General features: G+C 36.7%; 1 protein-coding gene across 6 annotated transcripts in view; it reads left to right on the top strand.

Annotated features, from left to right (window-relative positions):
* LOC145980273 (putative phospholipid-transporting ATPase IIB) overlaps positions 1–20,337 on the top strand; it is a 155,414-nt gene that overhangs the window by 111,013 nt on the left and 24,064 nt on the right. For all 6 annotated transcript variants that reach the window (XM_083113281.1, XM_083113280.1, XM_083113282.1 and 3 more), the window contains 4 exons: positions 900–1,088; positions 3,484–3,605; positions 11,544–11,766; positions 17,503–17,757. In XM_083113281.1, coding sequence (XP_082969407.1) covers positions 900–1,088; positions 3,484–3,605; positions 11,544–11,766; positions 17,503–17,757 — 789 coding nt within the window. The remainder of the gene's footprint in view (positions 1–899; positions 1,089–3,483; positions 3,606–11,543; positions 11,767–17,502; positions 17,758–20,337) is intronic.

The raw sequence follows: 20,337 nt of genomic DNA, 5'->3' as shown, positions 1-20,337 counted from the left end.
AGGAAGAAAATGCGCCGGTTCTTTTTTTAAAATAATGTATCATATTAATAAAAATAGTATTTTGAGTTTGATAGCATTTAAGACTTAACGTTTTTGCTATTTGCAGGTCTCAAAAAACAGTTTCATTGCTTTCTTTACATAAGTTTTGTCGGAAAAACATCAGTTTATTGAATTTGTTTGTATGGAATATGGAAACACAATAAATATCGTGTAAATTATTTAGTAGTTGTCAACACTGGCGTTGTTATTTGAGATGAGTGAGGCGGACAACAGCCAGCTGTTCTGCAGATTCCAGTGCTCTCCAGTGCTGGTTTGGTATAACCCCTGAACGTCGACATTATTGACAGCTTTATAAATCGTTAAACTTAAAGTAATGCATTAAAGTTTGTCTATATGGAATTTAGAACATATAATTATTTATTTCAATAATCCTTTGTTTATAATAAAGCAAATATTCATCTTCGAGATCGTGATGCTTTCGGCTATTAGTGTCTGCTTTCTGCTTGGCTCGGCTTGTAGCTTTTATAAGTGGTTTGAGAATTGTACCTTCACCAGCATCTACCCTTCGCCATATGATACTTCAGGAGCATTAGTTTCCCGCGCAGTGGCTGCAAGCAGAGAGGTTGCTGCTTGCCAACAGGCTACTGAGAGAATTTGCGGCCGTAAAATTTCACGAAATTGAGTGCAATAGGAACTATATAATGCACTTGGCATATAGTACATTAAATAATATTTTAATAGTGCAAGCAGTGCTTGCATTGCTTGTACAATATCTTTGCCACTGACCTAGGGTTAGGAAAATGTGTACAAAATGTAGGGTGTACAGAGAAACATAATAACCAAACATTATTTCCAAATAAAAATATGACAAAACTTAATTACTGCATTTTGTTTTTCAGCATGATGGTTATATGGGAGAGGATTCTCTTGATGTCGAGAACACATTGTGGGCAAACTGTGTGGTGGCTTCAGGCTCTGCATTGGGCGTTGTTGTGTACACTGGTTCAGAAACTCGCAGTGTGATGAATAATTCTCAGCCGAGAAGTAAAGTTGGCCTTCTTGATATGGAGATAAACCAGCTGACAAAGGTAGGTTGTGCAAGTGTGGTTTGTACTAATATGAGCTTTGCTATAACACTGACAAATTCTCACTGACCTGGAAGGGATTTTACAAAATTATTCACAAATTTAGAAAAGCTGGTTAACTTACGTTTCATCCATGTTCTCCATAAGTATGTTGCCGACGTCCCTGGCAGAGTGGTTAGCACAGCACACTACGATGTCAGGGGTCGCAGGTTCGAATCCCAGGCTGAGTGTGGGTGTTCTTTGTGAGTCATTTATCAATTTCATCATATCATCACTAATCCTCATCTTTCACGATTAGCTAAAAGTAGCATAAAAGCATAGAAAAGTACACTAAATCAATCCATAATTATGCCCTTTAATTATGGATATTTTTTTAAATGAATGTATGTATCCAATTGCTAAAATAATACAACTCAGTAGTAACTACCCCTACTTTTAAAATTTAGTAGCTTTCATTGTATAGGTTGACCTTTGTGGTTATGCTTTCCTGGTGATATCGTTACTAATCTCTCTGGATGTCTTGAACTCAATTGCCACTTCCCTCTATGTTCATCCCTCATGTCCACAAACAAGAATTATCCCCACTAATGTGTCGTTTGTCTGTGCTAGAGCTCATCTATCTGCTGCTGTTCATGAGTTCTCTCATTGGTTCAAACTTTAAACTTTATTATCACCCTGGATGCTTCTGGATGCTGGACATAGGACAAAAATATTAGACATGTCTGGTAACCTTGGCAAGATGTTTTATCTAGAATGGCAACACTGCAGCTCTAAGTATTTTTTTCCCTGTAATTTCATATTAATTTTCCAACTAAAAATGAAAGGTGCTATAACAAGTCCATTCAGATGCACTGTTATATGGGCATTAAATTATGCTAAGATTGGAAATTTAAATCTTTATTTTTCAGTGGGGGCTTTTATTTCATTGCATTCCTCATAATAAATAAGCACAGATTCTGAAATGTCATCATTATCGGAGTTATGTTTAAAAAGTTATTCAAAATTAAAATATTGGCACGTATTTTATTTTATTTTCATGCTCCATTGTAAGCATTGCAAAGAACGGGAAATTTTGTAGCAGTAATTCTTGTATTTGTTAATATTTCTTTGCTAATTAGTACTCACAGTTGTTTCACAAGGTTTTCCATACATTTGCAATAAAAAAGGCACAATTTTAAGTTAATTTAACATTTCCATGAAATTCGTCAAATAAAAATGCATAATTGTGATTGATCTTAGTTCATGGCTATTTTGCAGTGTTGCCAAATCACTTTGTACAAAGATCGGAAATATTGCAATAACATAATAACAATAAACATAAAAAATTATTCAATTGGGTTAGTAAATAATAGAAAAATGTCTTAAAATTGTATGAAACATAATTTTATTACATATTTGAACTTGTAAAATAATTTTACTACAGTTTCTATTAAAAGGTACATTCGTGATGTAGAAAAAAGTAAGGATTCAATAGTCTGTGTGTCCATATCACAACATGAAAGTGGAGGATATCGGGTTCGAGGCTTCGTATCAAAAAAATGGCTGCTAAAAGACGTGCAGAGTAGCGCCGGGGCCATAAATTTAGAAATTTGGCCAACATAAGTCTAAATTAGCTTCAATAATGGACTAAAAACAGAAATAGTGATTCTAAAGTAAATTTTATATTTTTTCATACTCTGGAATCTACAAGACAAGTGGTGGTGTATGAGTGATCTTCATACACCGGACAGATAAAGTGTTATATAGCCAGCTCCAGATAAGGGAGGCTGTAATCATCTGGTGACCTGTTGAAAACTTTAAACAGTCACTACAACGAGAGGAACAAGTTTAACTTAAGAATACAGATCCTTTGGATACTACAAAATATGGCCATTTAAGCGTACCAACAATATTTACGAAACTTCAATATTGTCAACCCTTATAATATTGGTACTTTTGTGACATACTTGTAAAATTATTGTGGGATTACAGGTAGGCGTGGCCATGCAATAACAATAATATTTATAATTTGTGACGAATATATTATTCTTTAAAAGATAAATACTGTTTTATTTGTGAATATGTTTTGTTTAGCTACATAGTTCATCTGTTAAATTATTTTGAGAATATCAAACTTGAAACATTCTTATATATGATTGTAGCATTAAGAATGAGGTGGCAACTGACTTGGCATTAGAGTCACAATGTGCTAGCTATTGCGCAAAATTTTATCTATATCTGAGGCGAGGAATACATTTTGGTGGTTGTACCCTCATAGTGCAGCAATTTCTTTCTAATGCTCTTTTCCAATGCCCTATTGTACATGTTATTCTTTGAAGAAAGTTCAATTTCACATCTGAGTATGTACATATTTAATTTGTATGTTTCTTTGCATGAACTTTATACTTTCTATTTTCAGGTCTTATTTTGTGCTGTGATAGGATTGGCTTTAGTGATGATGTGTTTGAAAGGCTTTAATGGTCCTTGGTACAGATACATGTTCCGTTTTGTGTTACTCTTCTCCTACATTATTCCAATCAGGTAAGAGTTACTGAGTTTCCTTTCATAACTGTGTATTCACTTAACATTAATTATGTTGAGAAGTATCATCTCTTTATCTCTCTGTATTTTTAAATATAATTTAGCCTTATAGAAAGTATAGAAATGTGCCCACTGTTTATGTATGAGGCTCAGTCAATAAATAATGAGGCAGAGGATATTACACCAAAACTATGGTAGTTAGAAATTGGTCGACAGGCACCGAAATTTAGGTGCAGGTGTGATGAAACTGATTCGCAGCCATTTTCCCGCTAGATGGCGTTACGTGTGAGGCAAGGTATGTGCAAAGGCTGCTACCCAAGCAGCGGCCATGTCCAGTCATTCCGTGTTTGACTGTGATGCATAATGGAGGTATCCAAAGAGGAGCAGCGGGGTGTTGTGCAATTTTCCGTCAGCCAAAGGAGTTCTACGAGCATGCTATTTTGCGACTGGTGTCACAATGGGATAAATGCCTAAACAGTGGCGGACAATACTTCTGAGGTTCATTACGTAAGTACTGTGAAATATCCTCTGCCTTGTTATTTATTGACTGCACGTAATAAATCGAATTTTACATCCCATAACATCTACAGTGGAACCTCAATTTTGTTTTTCAGGCGACCAACAATGAAAAACTTAAAATGCAGGAAAATGTAAAAGACACGAACATAAAATTGGTGTTCCACTGTATTATTTTGTGTCGGAGTGTTAAAAAAAATGTGTCCGGATATCAGGTCTGATTTTGAAGTTCTTACACTGTCGTTTTGAGTTTGTAAATGATATATATGAGGGTCGTTCAAGGAAAAAGTTTCCCTTTTTTTTTTTTTTTGGAGAAAGTACGAGCTCGAGAAATGAAATGAAACTATCAATATGTTCTTTCGTCTTTCTTCTACATTTACACAAAATGCAATGTTTGTGCAGGCTACTGCGCATGCATGGCACGTGATTAACGTGAGTCATGAAGTGCGAAACGTGCCCTGGCCATAAGGAGTAGCGAGTCATGGTGGAACAACGTGTTTTGGCGGTGTGGAGTATTGCTTGCAGCATTTTTGAAGAAAGGGGAAACAGTCAATGCTGCACGTTATTGCCAAACACTGGAGAAAGTGAAAAAAGCAATTTGCCACAAACGTCCTGGACTCCTTTCTGCTGGTGTCATTCTTTTGGATGACAATGCTCGTCCCCATTTGGCAGCACTAACTCAGGATAAACTTTGAGAAATTAAATGGGAAAGGTTACCACACACCCCTACAGCCCTGACTTGGCCCCGAGTGACTTTCACTTGTTTCCTGCAGCAGATCAACGTTTTCACACTGATTTGTAGGTTCAAACAGCCGTGAAAAGTGGTCTTTGTTCCCTGGACCCCGAATTTTTTGCAGACGACTTTCAAAAACTTGTTCAACGTTGGGACAAATTCTTGTGCCACCTTTTAATTTATGTTGAAAAGTGAGAAAGGACCATGCTACTTGGTGCAACTTGATTTTTGTCTGTAACTTAAAAAATAAGTTTTTTGCAACGTAGGGAAACTTTTTCCTTGAATGATTCTTGTAGGATATATTTTTTTCACCTTTTATCTTTCTGATATGAGTTTCTTCTTGTAATCATGGAGTCCTGCATTTGATCTCCAGTGAGGCACAAGGTGGTTTGGATCCCATTTTAAACTGCTGTTAAGTCCTGATTATCTGTGCTTAAAGTGGACTTAACTTTGACAAACTTCAATTGCTTCTTCTCAAGATATTCAGAGTAATGATATAAAAATTGCTGTACACGTGTTGCCATACGACAACTTCCATAAACCCTGAATTTGTCCACATAAAGGATAGAAAGTGCAATTTTTTTGTTTTTTGAAACGAGGTCTTCCAAGCAAGGCGTTAGTAAGAAAAAATGTTCATCTTGACATCCTGTACACACCATATAAATGCAATTTTACTTACGTTTTTTGCGAGTATGATATGTTTTCTTCAATTACTACGTTTCGAGAGATAACTTCTCTCTTCTTCAGGTTTCGGCGTTATAAGCAATTCATAAAGTCAGCTTCATCAAAATATTTCTTCCATAGTCAACAGGATCAAGTGTTAGGTGAAATGTGAGCAGGGAAAAAGTATAGGAAGATCGATTACACACTGACAATTTACGTGCTTTAAAGCCATCGTTTATCTAAGTTAAAACCTATTATACAAACTTATTTGTCCTCCTGTATAAATTTAAAAATGTAAAAACCTTTAAAATTCTAAAAACGGTTCACTATTTCACAGTCAAGTTGTCTGCAACGAGCTTCCCTTGCGAATGTTGGAAGCAGTCGAACTGGCAGTCTTTTGTTCATCATTTCCCCTCCCTCCCCTCCTGATTACATCATATACAGTTCAAAATCTTCCTCTTATGAAGCCTTGTGCAAAACTTCTGGGGTGATATGGAATCCAAGGCTCTTATATTCTTTCTTATCCCATTTTTTAAACATTCCTGTCCAAACTTCATGTATATTCCCATCGACCCTATTTAATTTGTTCTCTCTTTACAAATATATGATGCTTCATAAACGTTCCTTCTTCCTAATTTACTTTCCTCCCTTAAAACTCAATGCTCCATGATTACATGGCCTTCTTCGAGGATATGTTCTGACAAACCCGTTTTGAACGTGTACACACCTTGAAACTTGTTATAATTATATGGCAACACCCTGTATTTAAAATGCAACTCCGTGGTGCAACAACCTTAGGAGAGTCAAGTAACTTTTCAATAGCCAATGCTCTAATTTGCATTGCCATCTTTATCTGAGTTCCTAAGGATAAAATGGTATTCCTTTATCTTCAAGTAGTTGCCCATTTATCCTTAAATTGTGCTTCAGCTAAGCATTCGATCTGGAAACTCACTCACAGTTGGGAGAAATTTATCATTGTTTACCCTTACTGGTAGACAACCCAATGGACAGCTATAATTGCAGAGAATTTAGTTTCAATATAACAACTCCAAATTTCTCCTGGTCCTACCACTAGTCTAAATTGGGACTTTAGTAAAATGTCAATTTAGTGCTCATGGTAATATCCAACTTACCTTGTAGCCAGAAAACTAAGACTCCGCTTCAAGGATTGTTTTGAAGTGAAGGGAAATGCCATGGGCACATATAGGTTACTTGGTAAAAAAAAAAATATGCAATTATCATGTAACTTTAATCACAAATGAGAACGTTGATGATGATACAGAATCTGCATGTAAAAATGCTCCTGTACCCCCTCCGGTAAGAGTTTGTATATCTCATTTTCAGTTGTTGCCTTCAATAATATAAGCAGTAATTTCAACAGTAATGTGGCATGTTCCATTTCATCTTTCACTGGCCGAGGACCTAAAATATATGTTGTTCTTTTCTTTTTGTCATTTGATATGAAGATGAATGGTCTAATAAGTGAATAGTAGGTGTTTGGTGATTCTTGTCCCAATTCTTTCATAGAGAAGACATCATTCTCAGTCAGCTTACAAATGGCATATTTTTCTTTAGTGTGTCAACTTGCATATCTTGAGAGAAACTTTCTATTTTAATCATCCCAACACCTTGTCATTCATGTTTGGAAATAACTACAATAGCAATGTTTTATTGGACTGAGCTAATGCCAGTGGGAAATGACACTGGCACCAGTGCCAATATCCTTACTGATTCATACCGATACAGGTACCTGCGCTTGAAGATTATAACATCAAATGTTATTCAGTATTACTGTGCACTGCAAATTATAGTCATATATTTCGATTTTATATTGGAGTATATGAAATAGCTGTCATTTAATATTTAAGCGCCGAGGCACATTTTATGCAATAAGGCCATTTCAGTGCGAAGTTCAAATTACACAACATTTTAAATAAAAATTTATACCTTGGTAACTATGAAAACTGTAGTTATAAATTTTAGCTCTTTTTTTTCAGTACATATTAGGCTATAAGCCTAAGGTTGAAAAAAACAAATTTTCATTTATCAAGTAGAATGAAGAAGAAAAAAGTCTATTCCCCCTTCCCCCTCATGGGCCAAAATACTTTCTAATGTAATAGCCATGCTCTTTTTTTTTTGTATGTAAATGTAAAATTCTGCAAGGTTTTCAACGAAATTTTATATCTTGGTAGCTACAAATGCTCGAGTTACAAACAAATTTTAGCTCATTTTCTTAGGCTATATGCCTGCCTATGGTTGAAGAAACCTGATTTTCATTTATCAAGTAGAAGATGATGAAAGTTTAAAAACCTTTTGTTTTTTACAAAATTTGAACCCCTTTGGGTCCCAGCATAGGCTATGTCGGTACATGAGGGTTCAAACCGATACCTGCCTATTCCCTTATACATGTTCCATTCTCGTGCTGTTGATAGTTTCAGAGAATATAATAATTTCTAATTTAAAAGTCATGATTTATTTTTCGGCAGGAAATTTCTCCCCAAATTTAGCCAGAATCAAAGTAAACATTACTAATTACTATTATGATGCCTCAAGGCTCATGTAGTGCTCAAAACATGTATCTCCAAACATTATCTTTGTCACAGTATGTGCAGGGTGTTCGTAAAGTCCCGGTACCATTACAAAAACATAGCCCGGAAACTACATGCAATAGAACAATGCTGTTGATTGCAAAATGTGTATTATAACAGATAATAACTGTTTGTTTGTTTACCTTAGTTGCAGGTTATAATGCACATTTTGCAATCAACAGCATTGCTCTATTGCATGTAGTTTCAAGCTATGTTTTTGTAATGGTACAGGGACTTTATGAATGCCCTGTATATTCCAAAATTGAAAAGAAAATCAAATGTGACACATGCGTCACATCTCAGCTTTAAATAAAGGGAATTCCTGGAATTATGCATGGATTATTGTGTCTGGGAATTATGCGTGAATTTTTCTCCATAGACGTGAAAAATTGCAACTTTTATTAATCCAAATCCCTTTGAATTTTTACATATTTATAAATGCCCCAAGGCAAGTTTTTCAGAGTTTAGCTTTTATTTTTATCGAGAACTAAAACTGCGTGGTAAATGAACAGAATTCTCTCAATGTGTTTACTTTGTTAGTGCCCTTTACATAACAATCTATCTGACACACAGAAGATTTTTGAAATATAGGATCTTGAAGATGATTAGGTAAGTTTGAGTTTGAAATTCTGTTTACACTTTTCGTAGATTAGTATATCCTGTAACACTTGTGAATTGTCTTTGTAGATGTATTTCGAGCCTGAATATGTGAAATAGCAAATGTAAATTCCGCACCTATAGCAAATGTAAATTCCACACCTAAAATTAATATTTTAAATATTGTGTGGCACTTTTGCGGACCCTGTTAAGCACCCAAACTTTGGAGAAATATCAGCTGGTGTTAGTGAATGCATTACCGATACCAATACATACATTGCCATTGATATTGCCTCAGCCTCTTGTTTTATTCAGAGCCCATAGAAGTTTAAAAATTACAGGACTTCTACTATGTATTCAAGGATTTGTTTTAGTGACAGAACCTTTTGTGTTGTCATGATCAAGAATTGAACATGCTACATTCTTTTCTTGATGCTATTCTGTTTTATTTTTGAGCAACAATCTGCCTGGAAATGTCACTCATGTGCCTGGCTCTAAAACATCTTGGAAAAATTAGAAATGGCAATTTTAGCCAGGTCTTCAGAACATATTTACATAAGAACAAATAAAGTGACTTTTATTACAAATGCAAAATAATCTAAGACAGTTATTTTTAGTGGTTTTTATTTTATTTTATCTGCAACGTTTCGTTCTGGTGTCCCAGAACTTTTTCAATGGCTGGATAGCCATGAGAGGTTGTGTTATTGTATGTACATCTTAACCTTTTCAGTCCCAAGGCCATTTTCACAAGTAAGCACCTCTGTCCCGAGCCGATTTTAAGCAAAATGCAGAGTTTCAATTAAATGAGTGTAGATCGGAGACTAATTGCCCTAGAGAGATGAGTGATATACCGTTGTACGCGGAATGAACCAGAGATTCAGACTATATGAAATTTATGCAAATTTGGCATATATGTGGCAGGGGGGAGGAGGTTAACTCTCAAAATTCCAAAATTTCGGAAAAAAAAAACTTGGTTCCCCCACCCTCCCCCCAAGAAAAAAGTACATGACAGTGATGGCACGCCACTGATTCAAGCTTCAAAATGCAGCGGTACCTTGAAATGACTTTAGCTCAGAGACTATTTGCCCTGGAGATATGAACGATGTACCGTTGTACGCAGAATGAATCACAGATTCAGACGATATATAATTTATGCACATTCGGCGTATATATGGAGGGGGAAAGGGGGGAAATCCCCTGAAAATACTTTTTTTTTTAAAAAATGGGGTTTCGCTCCCCCCCTCCCCCGAAAAAAAGGATATGAAAAGTTCAAAATGCACATAGAAATTATCGCTGTCATGTAAGAAACAGAAAAATATTTGCATCATTGTCGTATGACCAATGTAACTTGAGTTGTACCCCCAAAAGGAATGGTCGGCACGCCACTGATTCAAGCTTCAAAATGCAGCGGTACCTTGAAATGACTATAGCTCAGAAACTAAATGCCCTAGAGATATGAAAGATATACCATTGTACGCAGAATGAATCAGATTCAGACGATATATAATTTATGCACATTCGGCGTACATATGGACGGGGAAAGGGGGGAAATCCCCTAAAAAATACTTTTCTAAAAAAAATGGTGTCCCCCCCCCCCCCCGAAAAAAATGTCAAAATGCACAAAATGAAAAATTTATGCAAATTTGGCGTATATATAAAGGGAAAAGGGAGAAAACCCCAAAAAATTATTTTAAAAAATTGTCACCACCCAAAAAATTTCCTCGCACTTGGGCACAAAACGACACCTACGCACAACATTCACGGACGAAAAGCTAGAAGGCAGTGAAAAATGAGCGCCGATTCTTGCAGCTGCTTGAAATTCTATTTTTAGACAATGCAGGGTAACCCCTGTCGCAACTTGTGGACACTTGTGCTAAAAAAACAAAGGTTTCCTTCAGCGCGCTTCAAAATTCCATTCTCACAACGCAGATTCAGCAACCAGTCTTCCCCCTCCCCCCCCCACCTCCTGCTTGCACCCTCACGGAAAACTTTCATTTTGACATCGGATACTGATAAACAAGCTTCCTAGATGCAAAAGAGAAGTTCCTTTTCCTGCCTTTTCCCCTCAATTTTCATGAAGACAAAAAAAAAAAAAAATAATGAAAAAAAAGATTTCTGTTAAATCATGTGTACAATATATATAAAAAAAAAAAATCGAAATTCTAGCCAAAAATAGAAACGTTATAACGTAAAAACTACGACCTTGACACAGCATCTCGATCGAGACGCTTGGGACTGTGAGGCTTACTTTTGGGTATCTCGATCGAGATGCTTGGGACTGAAAAGGTTAATGTAGCTTGAAAAAGTTCTGGGAAACGAGAACTAAACATCGCAGATAAAATAAAATAAAAACCATTAAAAATAACTGTCTTAGATTATTTTGCATCTATAAAAAGTGGTTATGTGAACCTTTAAGAAGATCATAGATATTCATTACAAATGGAGTTTACGATACATGTTTACTGTAAAAAGGTTTCCATTTTTGTTTTTAAAATTTAATTACTACAAAATAATAGTGTAAATGTTATTCTTAAAGTGGTCTTTACTCTTCTGATGACATGTCTAGTAGACATTGTCTACACTAGGAACTATGGATAAGTGTAGAGTAAGGGTTTGTGTGTGCAAATGTGCATGTGTATCATGGTAGTGTAAGCTTGAAAATGGTGTGGGAAACCAGGACAGAACATTCCTTTCATTATAACATTTATTGTATTAGTAACATGCAACAGTAGTTATGCGAACTTTTAAGAACAACATTGAATGTTAGATATGTACCAAATTCAATCATGTGAAGTTCATTAAGTACAGCAATTGTAATTTGATGTCCATTTTTTCTTTCAGCTTGCGAGTTAACCTTGACATGGGCAAAGCTTTCTACTCTTGGTCAATACAGAAAGACAAGGAAATTATTGGCACTGTAGTTAGGTCAACAACCATTCCTGAGGAACTTGGTCGGATAGTGTATTTGCTTAGTGATAAAACAGGAACTCTGACTCAGAATGAGATGGTTTTCAAAAAACTGCATTTGGGAACTGTTTCCTATGGAACTGAAACATTTGATGAGGTAAGCTTAGTGCACATGATCTTTTGTTGTGCTAAATTTGACAAAGCACAAGAGTTTCTCTTGATTACAAGTCGTGCAATTTCCATGAGACATGAGGCTTTCTCCATATCAAATATATGTTGCCTTTAATCACATCTACATTAACTTTTGAAAGTTTAGAAAGAAACATGTTTCAGTTGCCATGTGTCTGGAAAACTAGAAGGGCCTTTTTATTATCTTAGCAAGGAACCTTCAACTCATAATTGTGACATTCACTAGTCAATCATTTGCACGATTACATTTCGTTCATAAATATTTCGAATTATAACGCGAAGGTGAAGATACAACTTCTATGGGTCTGTATATTAGTGAAATAACTGAGCAATATGCAGTTCACTATTATCTATTTTCAATTCCATTATATCCATTGCTATATAATGACTATTGATTCTCGTTATATAGCTATAGCAACGTTAGAATTCCAAATATTACCTCATTTATACAGCGTATAGTGCAATAAATAACATAAAACATAATTAACGTTGTACAAAGTAGTTATTACACATTTTTAGCTGTTATTTTAACGGGTTTTCCAATAAGGGCAGGTCGATGTTGAAATGGAATAAAACAAGCTGTGTGTGAGGTATGAACAAAATTCTTTTTTTATTTGAAAGGCCCATGTATGCCATTATGTATGGAATATAACATGGTTCAAATGTCCGCCGTCGCTTCTCACGGTGGCACGTATCTGAGTGGTCCAATTTTCAATGACTCTGTAGCATAGATCTGGCTGAATTTGAGCGATGGCCTGGGTGATGTTGACTTTAAAGGCATTGGTCGATTGCGGCTTATTGGCATAGACCTGTGACTTCAGGAAACCCTACAAGAAAAAGTCGTAGCGGGGTGAAATCGCACGATCTTGGTGGCCAATTCACATCACTTCTGCGAGAGATAACCATACCCTCAAATCGTTCATGCAGAATGTCCATCGTAGCGTCTGCTGTGTGGCACGTAGCATCGTCCTGCTGGAACCACATGTCGTCTACGTCCATATCGTTCAATTTGGGCCAAAAGAAATCGGTTATCATCGTTCTGTAGCGCTCGCCGTTGATGGTGATGGCCTCGCCAACATCGTTTTCAAAAAAGTACGGACCAATGATGCTGCGGCCAAAATCCGCACCAAACAGTAACTTTTTGTGGATGCAATACCACCTGGTGAACCTCGTGTGGTTTGGCATCGTCCTATATACGGCAATTTTGCTTATTAACATAGCCATTCATCCAAAAATGCGCCTCGTTGCTAAAGATGATTTTCCGGCCAAAATTGGGGTCCTCTTCCAACGAAGCCCAGTCATCAAACAAACTGCGTTGTCTATGGTCATCAACTTTGAGCTCCTGGGTCAGTTGGATCTTGTACGGGTGTAGGCCCAAGTCCCGACGCAAAATTCGCCAAGTTGAAGTCTGCGAAAGGCCGAGTTCTTGTGCACGGCGAGGAATTGACTGCCTCAGTTTCTCCTGCACACTTTTACAGACTGCGGCGATGTTCTAAGCCGATCTGGCATTCCTTTGACGTACGGGTGTTGGCTGATTGTTTACTGAATAAGTCGTCTCGAATTTGGCCACCAAACGTTGGAGAGTTGAGTTTGAAGGGCCACCGCATCTGCTGTAAAATGGGCGCAACGTTTGCACTAACGAACACTCACTTTGATAATAAAGTTTTATCATTTGGACGCGCTGCTCAATCGTGTAACTTGCCATGGTGATTTGGCATCAGTGCCTGAAAAAGAAACAACAGATTACACAGACGCCACCAAAACAACATGGCTGCCACAGGCTGCCAACATTGACCCGCCCTTATTGGAAGACCCTTTATAATATGAAATTAATAATTTCAATAAACATATAATTAATTATATTGTGAGGATCCACAGGACCATCACATAATTTACATAATGCATGATGAGATTTTTCACTGTTTTGACTAGTTTGGCAATTTACACAAGAAAATGCAATGAGTAAATATCTAAAATAAAAAATGTCAGAATGATTCTAAATTTTGTCTCAACCTTATTTGGATTAAGAAATTAAACCAAGCAAAATGTTATTATTGCTTTACCTCTGTGCTGAGCAGAACATGTTAATCTTACTTATCAGAAGCTGCAAAACAAGAGAAATCACAGCTCACATAAAAATTAAACTTTAAAAGTTATTACTTACGTGAAATTTAGAAGATTTCGTACTTCGCAACGCGGAAGTACGAAATCTTCTAAATTTCACGTAAGTAATTTCAAACCGCGTTTACCGCAACCATCATGAATTTAAAAGTTATGATGTATCATCGGCAGAGGCACATATTTTTGGTAAATAAAAAAGCAAAATTTCTGTACATAAACAAGAGTCAATTTTGGGTTCAAAAGCTGTAAATAAAATAAAATCTCGCTGTTATAGCTGTGAAAAGGTGGTACATAACATTACATTTTGGTTTTCAAATTGTGAATATAATCATAAATTTGATTTAAAAATTGCACTTACTACACAAAATAAACATGTACCTTCTAATAACACATTTATGTCATTACCAGAATATTAAGTTTATTCCTGCATAAAGGGATCCATTTTTGCTTCTCAAATAATTACAGCAGAATTTATCAATTTTCAGTGAATTGCATAACTTACAGGATAATTCTGACTTCAGAAAGTGTTGTGTCAGTAAATAAACTCTAAATTTCATGTTTAAGGGAGTATTTCGCATTTTGCAGTTCATTTCCCATTATTTCGTGACATAACATAAATGCATCTCTATCCACAAGACTTACTTAAAAGTAAGGTTCTATTAATTTTGGTGGCAGAGGTCTAGCCTCGCTGCTGGGCTGACTTCCAGTTCCTGTTGTGTTCCTGCATACCACTAGAAGTGCTGATGTAGCCAGTTTGTTTTTTACGCACACTGGGTTTCAGTTGCTGTAGTAGGGGGGCCCAAATCAATGTTTAGCTCATGCAGAAAGTGCATAATTGTATGCATCTCTCTGATATTGGTGTTAATTAGCATGTGCTATGTATGCCTGATTGAAACTGTTTTGACCATGTGTATGGTGAATTTGAGGTGCTTGCTAGCCCGGTAATTGGCTGTAATTTTTTAGCATCTTACAAGTGCTGATGGCTCTGATGGATGTGCCAATGTAATGTGACTTGCACTCACACTGGCATCATGTACTCCTTGTTTGCCCAGGGGGGAGATGTTATATTGTTTTGTGTTTTCTTAGTGCACTAGCTATTTTGGTCATTGGTTTGTGTGCTAGTTTGATGTCGAACTGTCTCAGGGTCTTGACGAGGTAGTAAGGAAAGGCAATTCATTATTTTATTGTTGCTTGTTTGCTGGCGATAGTTTGGATGTTCAACCTGTGTCTGCTTTGCTGCGTCATGTTGATAGTTGATGCACTGTGCACCCATTCTTTAGTCCTATATCTGTGACGATGGTAACTTCTTTCTTTAGATCTTCTTCAGAGCTCCCTCTTCCAAAAGTAGTGATTCTATCTTCATGTATACCCTGAAAGCCGGCAATAATCGCCACAGTATACCCTTCAGCAAAAGACCTTACATTTTGCACGTAACGTAATATTTTTATATTTGCTGCGTCGCCCCATCCCCTCTTATATCCCCAGCTACTTTTTTATAGTGCTGTGTTGACGTTAAATTGGCATAATATTGTTATCAGGGAATCCTTTATTTTCGATTTCATACGACCATGAGATGGGTGATGCCGCCGGATCTAGATGTTGAAAACTAAGAAAAATAAGAATTGTCATCAATTTAGAGTTAACAGTAATAGCTGTGCCCCACCCCTTTGACAACTAACATTTCTCTAGGAAGCATTTCATAAATCTAGCTCCTTGAAAGTAAGTTTTAACTCCATTTAAGGAGAAATTTAACTCTTTTATGCTCACCAGGTTTGGCAACACTGCCAGGAGGCAAGGAGAAATGCATTGGGCATATGGGAGTATTTTTTGATTTGTTACCTTGGGAATATCAAACTTCCGATGGAATAGAAAATGATATCAACGGGAAGAGGGCAGTTTAAAGAAGTGATTTCCAAACAGAAAAGTCAAAACTCCCATTTGATTAGCCGTAACTTGGTGTTGAAGTAGATTCCCCGCAAGGAATACATGGATTCTGAAAAATCTTATTCGTCATATTTTGTACAGGTCGTATTAGGTTAATAATCAACTTAGAAAAAGGATTCGACCTGCCACATGTAGAGAAATTCATACCCTCTTGTACCCCGAGGCTTTTCTTCAGTAGCATTGCCCATTCCGACAATATTCAAATAAATGCACACATGGTGCGTAACTGTACCTCCTCACCTTAAACCATTCCTTTAATTCTAACAATAACTTTTAATAAGATTGACCCTTAATTTCCACCACAAAGTTTTGAGACTATTGAATTTTGAGACCTTGAACAAATCCGAACGGCAAAAGAAGCAATGCAACAGCAAGCGGTGTCAACATCTGTCTAAATTTCCGTCATCTTGCACCCAAAATTGATAAAATGTGGAGCAAACTGACTGGATGAAGCATTCTCAGTTGTTAAACGCTGTACTTCACAGGCAATTAACCTAACCTAACCTAACAAAAATGAGAGTTGTTTTGGGCTATAAAATCATTTAGTTGTTTAACTGGGTCGGCATTATTCCCTGCCTCCAACAGTGTAAGAACTCTGGAAGATTCCAAATTCTGCTTGGCTGTTTCGAGTAGGAAAGGCCTATTTCCCACATTGACACAACAGTTAGGTGAAATGGGAGGATTTGTGCCGGAAACTAAACTCAAGACCACTGTGAACCTGCCTGGGTTTGGGTTTTAGTTTTTTGAGCACACTTTATGCACAGTTAGACTAATCGGGACTTGACCTAGAGTGTAAAGTGGGATCCGAACTGCTATGTGCCTCCAACGAATATCAAACTTACGACCTTTTCATTACAAGGTGACGACTTTACCACTATGCCTTGGGGAGAACCAAAACTGCCTTGGGAATCAGGAGCAGTTGCATTTATTAAGATTGCACCAATAAATTCCTGCGGCATATGAAGAAGGTTCTCCATGGATGCTTTTGGGTTGTAATGAGATTGTTACAATCCAGAAGTGTCCGTGACTGTACAATCGGCCACTTGCAGACAACTGGAAGAACTCCACCATGTAGCATTGAAAAGCATATGGTGGTGCAGTGCTTCAAAATATGATAAAGTTTTTACATTGGACAAATTGTATATTTTGATAAGCAAAGAATAGTATTTATTGCACTAAAAATAGTACTCCCTCTGTCCCATAATTATTGTCCGGTACACTTTTGTTTGTTGTTCCTTAATAATTGTCCGATAGGCAAACTGTGACATTGGTGTATACAGAAGAAGAAAATAAAACACGCGAATGAGTCATACAACGTTATTACTCAAGGATCAGTACAAATTTGCCGATCAAGTATCCAAAAGAACATAAATAAAAAGTCTCCATTTTGGCATACCGGACTATAATTATGGGACAGAGGGAGTAACTTGTTATACAAATTCATTTAAAACCAGTTACTTTATAAAATTATTATTAATTAATAATTATGCCTATTAATTAATTGGAGTTTTGTTCTGTAGGTTAAGAATGAAATTGTTCATTTTGGTTCTGTGGACACTGATTTTTTGCAGTTATAACATTTATACTGTTACATTTCAACTTATATCTAAATACTATTTTTTTTTTGTTGTTATTTTAGGTGTCATCTCATTTGAAAAGTGCTTATTCCCAACAATCAAGTGAAACAAGTTCAGGATCTACACCTATAAAAGTTAGTTCGGCAACAAAAATGAGAAGATCTGAGGTAACACGAGTTCAGGAAGCAGTGAAGGCTGTTGCCCTGTGCCATAATGTGACACCGGTGTACGAAAATGAAGGGGAAGAGAGTTGTGAAACTGAAGCTGATCAACACTCCCTCCAGAATGTATTATATCAAGCATCTAGCCCAGATGAGGTAAATTAGTAAATTGAAAGTATTTTAACTGAAGTGTATAAATGTACTGGTATGTTGTTATAAGGACATTCGGATTTATTGTTTTACTTGCAGGGAATAAATCTGTTGTTGCATATAATGAAAAGACAAACTTCATTATCTTACAACTGATTTTTTTATTGTTGACAATACAATTGTGCTATAACTTTAGCCTTGCATAACTCACTATTCTTATATTTTATCATTGACTGTGTCCATATTTTAAATCTGTAAGTTTTGTTATACAAAGGTTGGTCAAAAAGTAACGCACAATCCACTGTAGGTCCGGAATGGTAAGGACTAGAGAAATGATATTTTGTAGTTAGAAGCATTGGTCCTTTGGAAATGTCACTCAATGTGTGATCCATGTGCTTCACTGCACTGCAGCCATCTTTGTTTCCATGACACGAATGCACGTTCGTGAAACTCTTGAGGTTGGTCTTTACACCACTTTTTCGCACACGCAATGAGCTCGTTGTCATCTCCAAACTGTTTCCCATGCAGTTGAGCCTTCAGTCGTCCAAACAGATAGAAATCGGATGGTGCTAGGTCAGGACTGTATGTGGGTTGTGGCACCACTGTCCATACCAGATGGCCAATCTTTTGAACTGTCATGATTGCAGCATGTGGTCGTGCATTATCGTGATGCAACTTTATGTCCGTTGCACATAACTCTGGCCTCAGGAAATAAAAATTAGGTGTTGGTTAGGTGGTAAAGGACCAGTGCTTCTACCTACTCAATTTCATTTCTCCTAGTCCTTACATTCCCGAGCTACAGTGGATTGTGCGTTACTTTTTGACCGACCTTTGTAACTAATACCTCCAAGGCAAGCTGTTGTTTTGTTTTCTGTTGCATGTTACATAGTGTTTGCATAAGTTTTCACGTTTTATTATGTTGGTACATGCTTTATGTGGTTGTGTTGTGCGAAACACATGTATTTCCACCTTGTGTAGACTGAGAGCATGTGTGTCCTCCTCTATATCTGTCCATAGCTTGCATAACACACTTCTGCAGTGTAAAAATTGAAACGAGAACTCAAACCTGGGTCTCTGGCATACTGTGACATTGTTATACCAACTGAACCACCAAACATGGCCCTGGTTTACCCTGATTTTTCACTTCCTCCATTTTCTGTGTATAATCGTCTTGTGTCAGTGATACTGCAATGGGATCTGTTATGTTGAAACACTGACAGCATCAACAGTGCCTAGTCTTCCCCAACATGGAGCTGTATGCTACCTTATAATTTGCACATGAAAGAGATGTACGTACATACTATGTATAAATTTAATCTAAAAATTCAAGATTGAGCAGGGTGTATCTGTTTATTAGGGATGGCCAAATATAATTTTATCTGGATATCGGATAATTTTCTATAGAGATTTCAAATATCCATATATTGGATATTTTAAAGCCGAATATTTGGATTATCCATATTCACATATTCTGATTATTCAAAATGTCTGGATATCCAAATTTTCTGGATCCTGATTATCCAGAATATTTGGATCTGCGAAATACCCGAATGTGAACATTATCCGGACAGTTTTTTTTGTTTATCCATTTTACTGGTTCTCCGCATATTATTCTTTTATTCATCATGTACGCATTTCTTCTGTTCAGATTCTCTACAAATCCTTCATCCAATGTGCATGTTTATCTGTTTTACAGATGCTCTGCATATTTTTAAATGTGTACCTTTTTTGCTAAAAACATATTTGTGCATTACTAAGTTCAGTATTAATGCATAAAGTTGTCCGCCATAACAAAAAAGCGTAATAGAGTTTAGAATATAACATTCTTAGTTTGGTGTCCCAATCCTTTATTTAGTATTTATTTCCTTAATTTCAGACACCATTCTTACCAGAATACGTGAACTTTAAAAAGTAAATAGCAATCAGAATGCACAGATATCCGAATACACGGATATCAGGGATAACTGTATTAGTCTGATATCTGGACATTCCATACTACCTCGATATATCCCTACTATCTGGATATTAATTGGGAAAAGAGAGACGCGGTTGTATATAAATATGGAGAAACTAGTACTCACTTTATCCGCGTCGTTGGAACTTGCTGTACTGTTGCTTGGCATGCGTCTTTTGTTTGTAGTTCTCCGGCTGCTGCTACGAGCGCTGTTGTTAACTGTGCGTCTGGGTCCATGTCATCTGCTATTTCTGTGCGATAACTGTTGTTGGAGGGGAATCCAAGTGTGGTGCACTTGTCCGCTATCGATGTTTAGCTTGTGTGGGAAGTGCATTATGGCATGCATACATCGATAGCAGACAAGCACACCACACTTGGATTCCCTACTACAATAGTTATTTCCCAGAAATAGCAGACGACACGGACCCAGATGCATAGTTAACAAGAGCGCACCTAGCACCAGCCGGAAAACTACTAACAAAAGACGCACGCCAAGCAACAGTACAGAAAGTTCCAACGAGGATGGTGGCAGCGGCCACTGCAATTAATAGAATGAAGAAGAAAAAACAGTTTCGCGTATAAAGTGAGTACTAGTTTCTCCCTATTTATTTACTATCTTGGTATCTATGTAC

The sequence above is a fragment of the Lepisma saccharinum genome, chromosome 27, assembly GCF_977018435.1.
Source record: "Lepisma saccharinum chromosome 27, izLepSacc3.1, whole genome shotgun sequence".
Lineage (NCBI taxonomy): Eukaryota > Metazoa > Arthropoda > Insecta > Zygentoma > Lepismatidae > Lepisma > Lepisma saccharinum.
The sequence above is the reverse complement of the archived record's forward strand: the minus strand, read 5'-3'. Positions and strand labels throughout refer to the sequence as shown.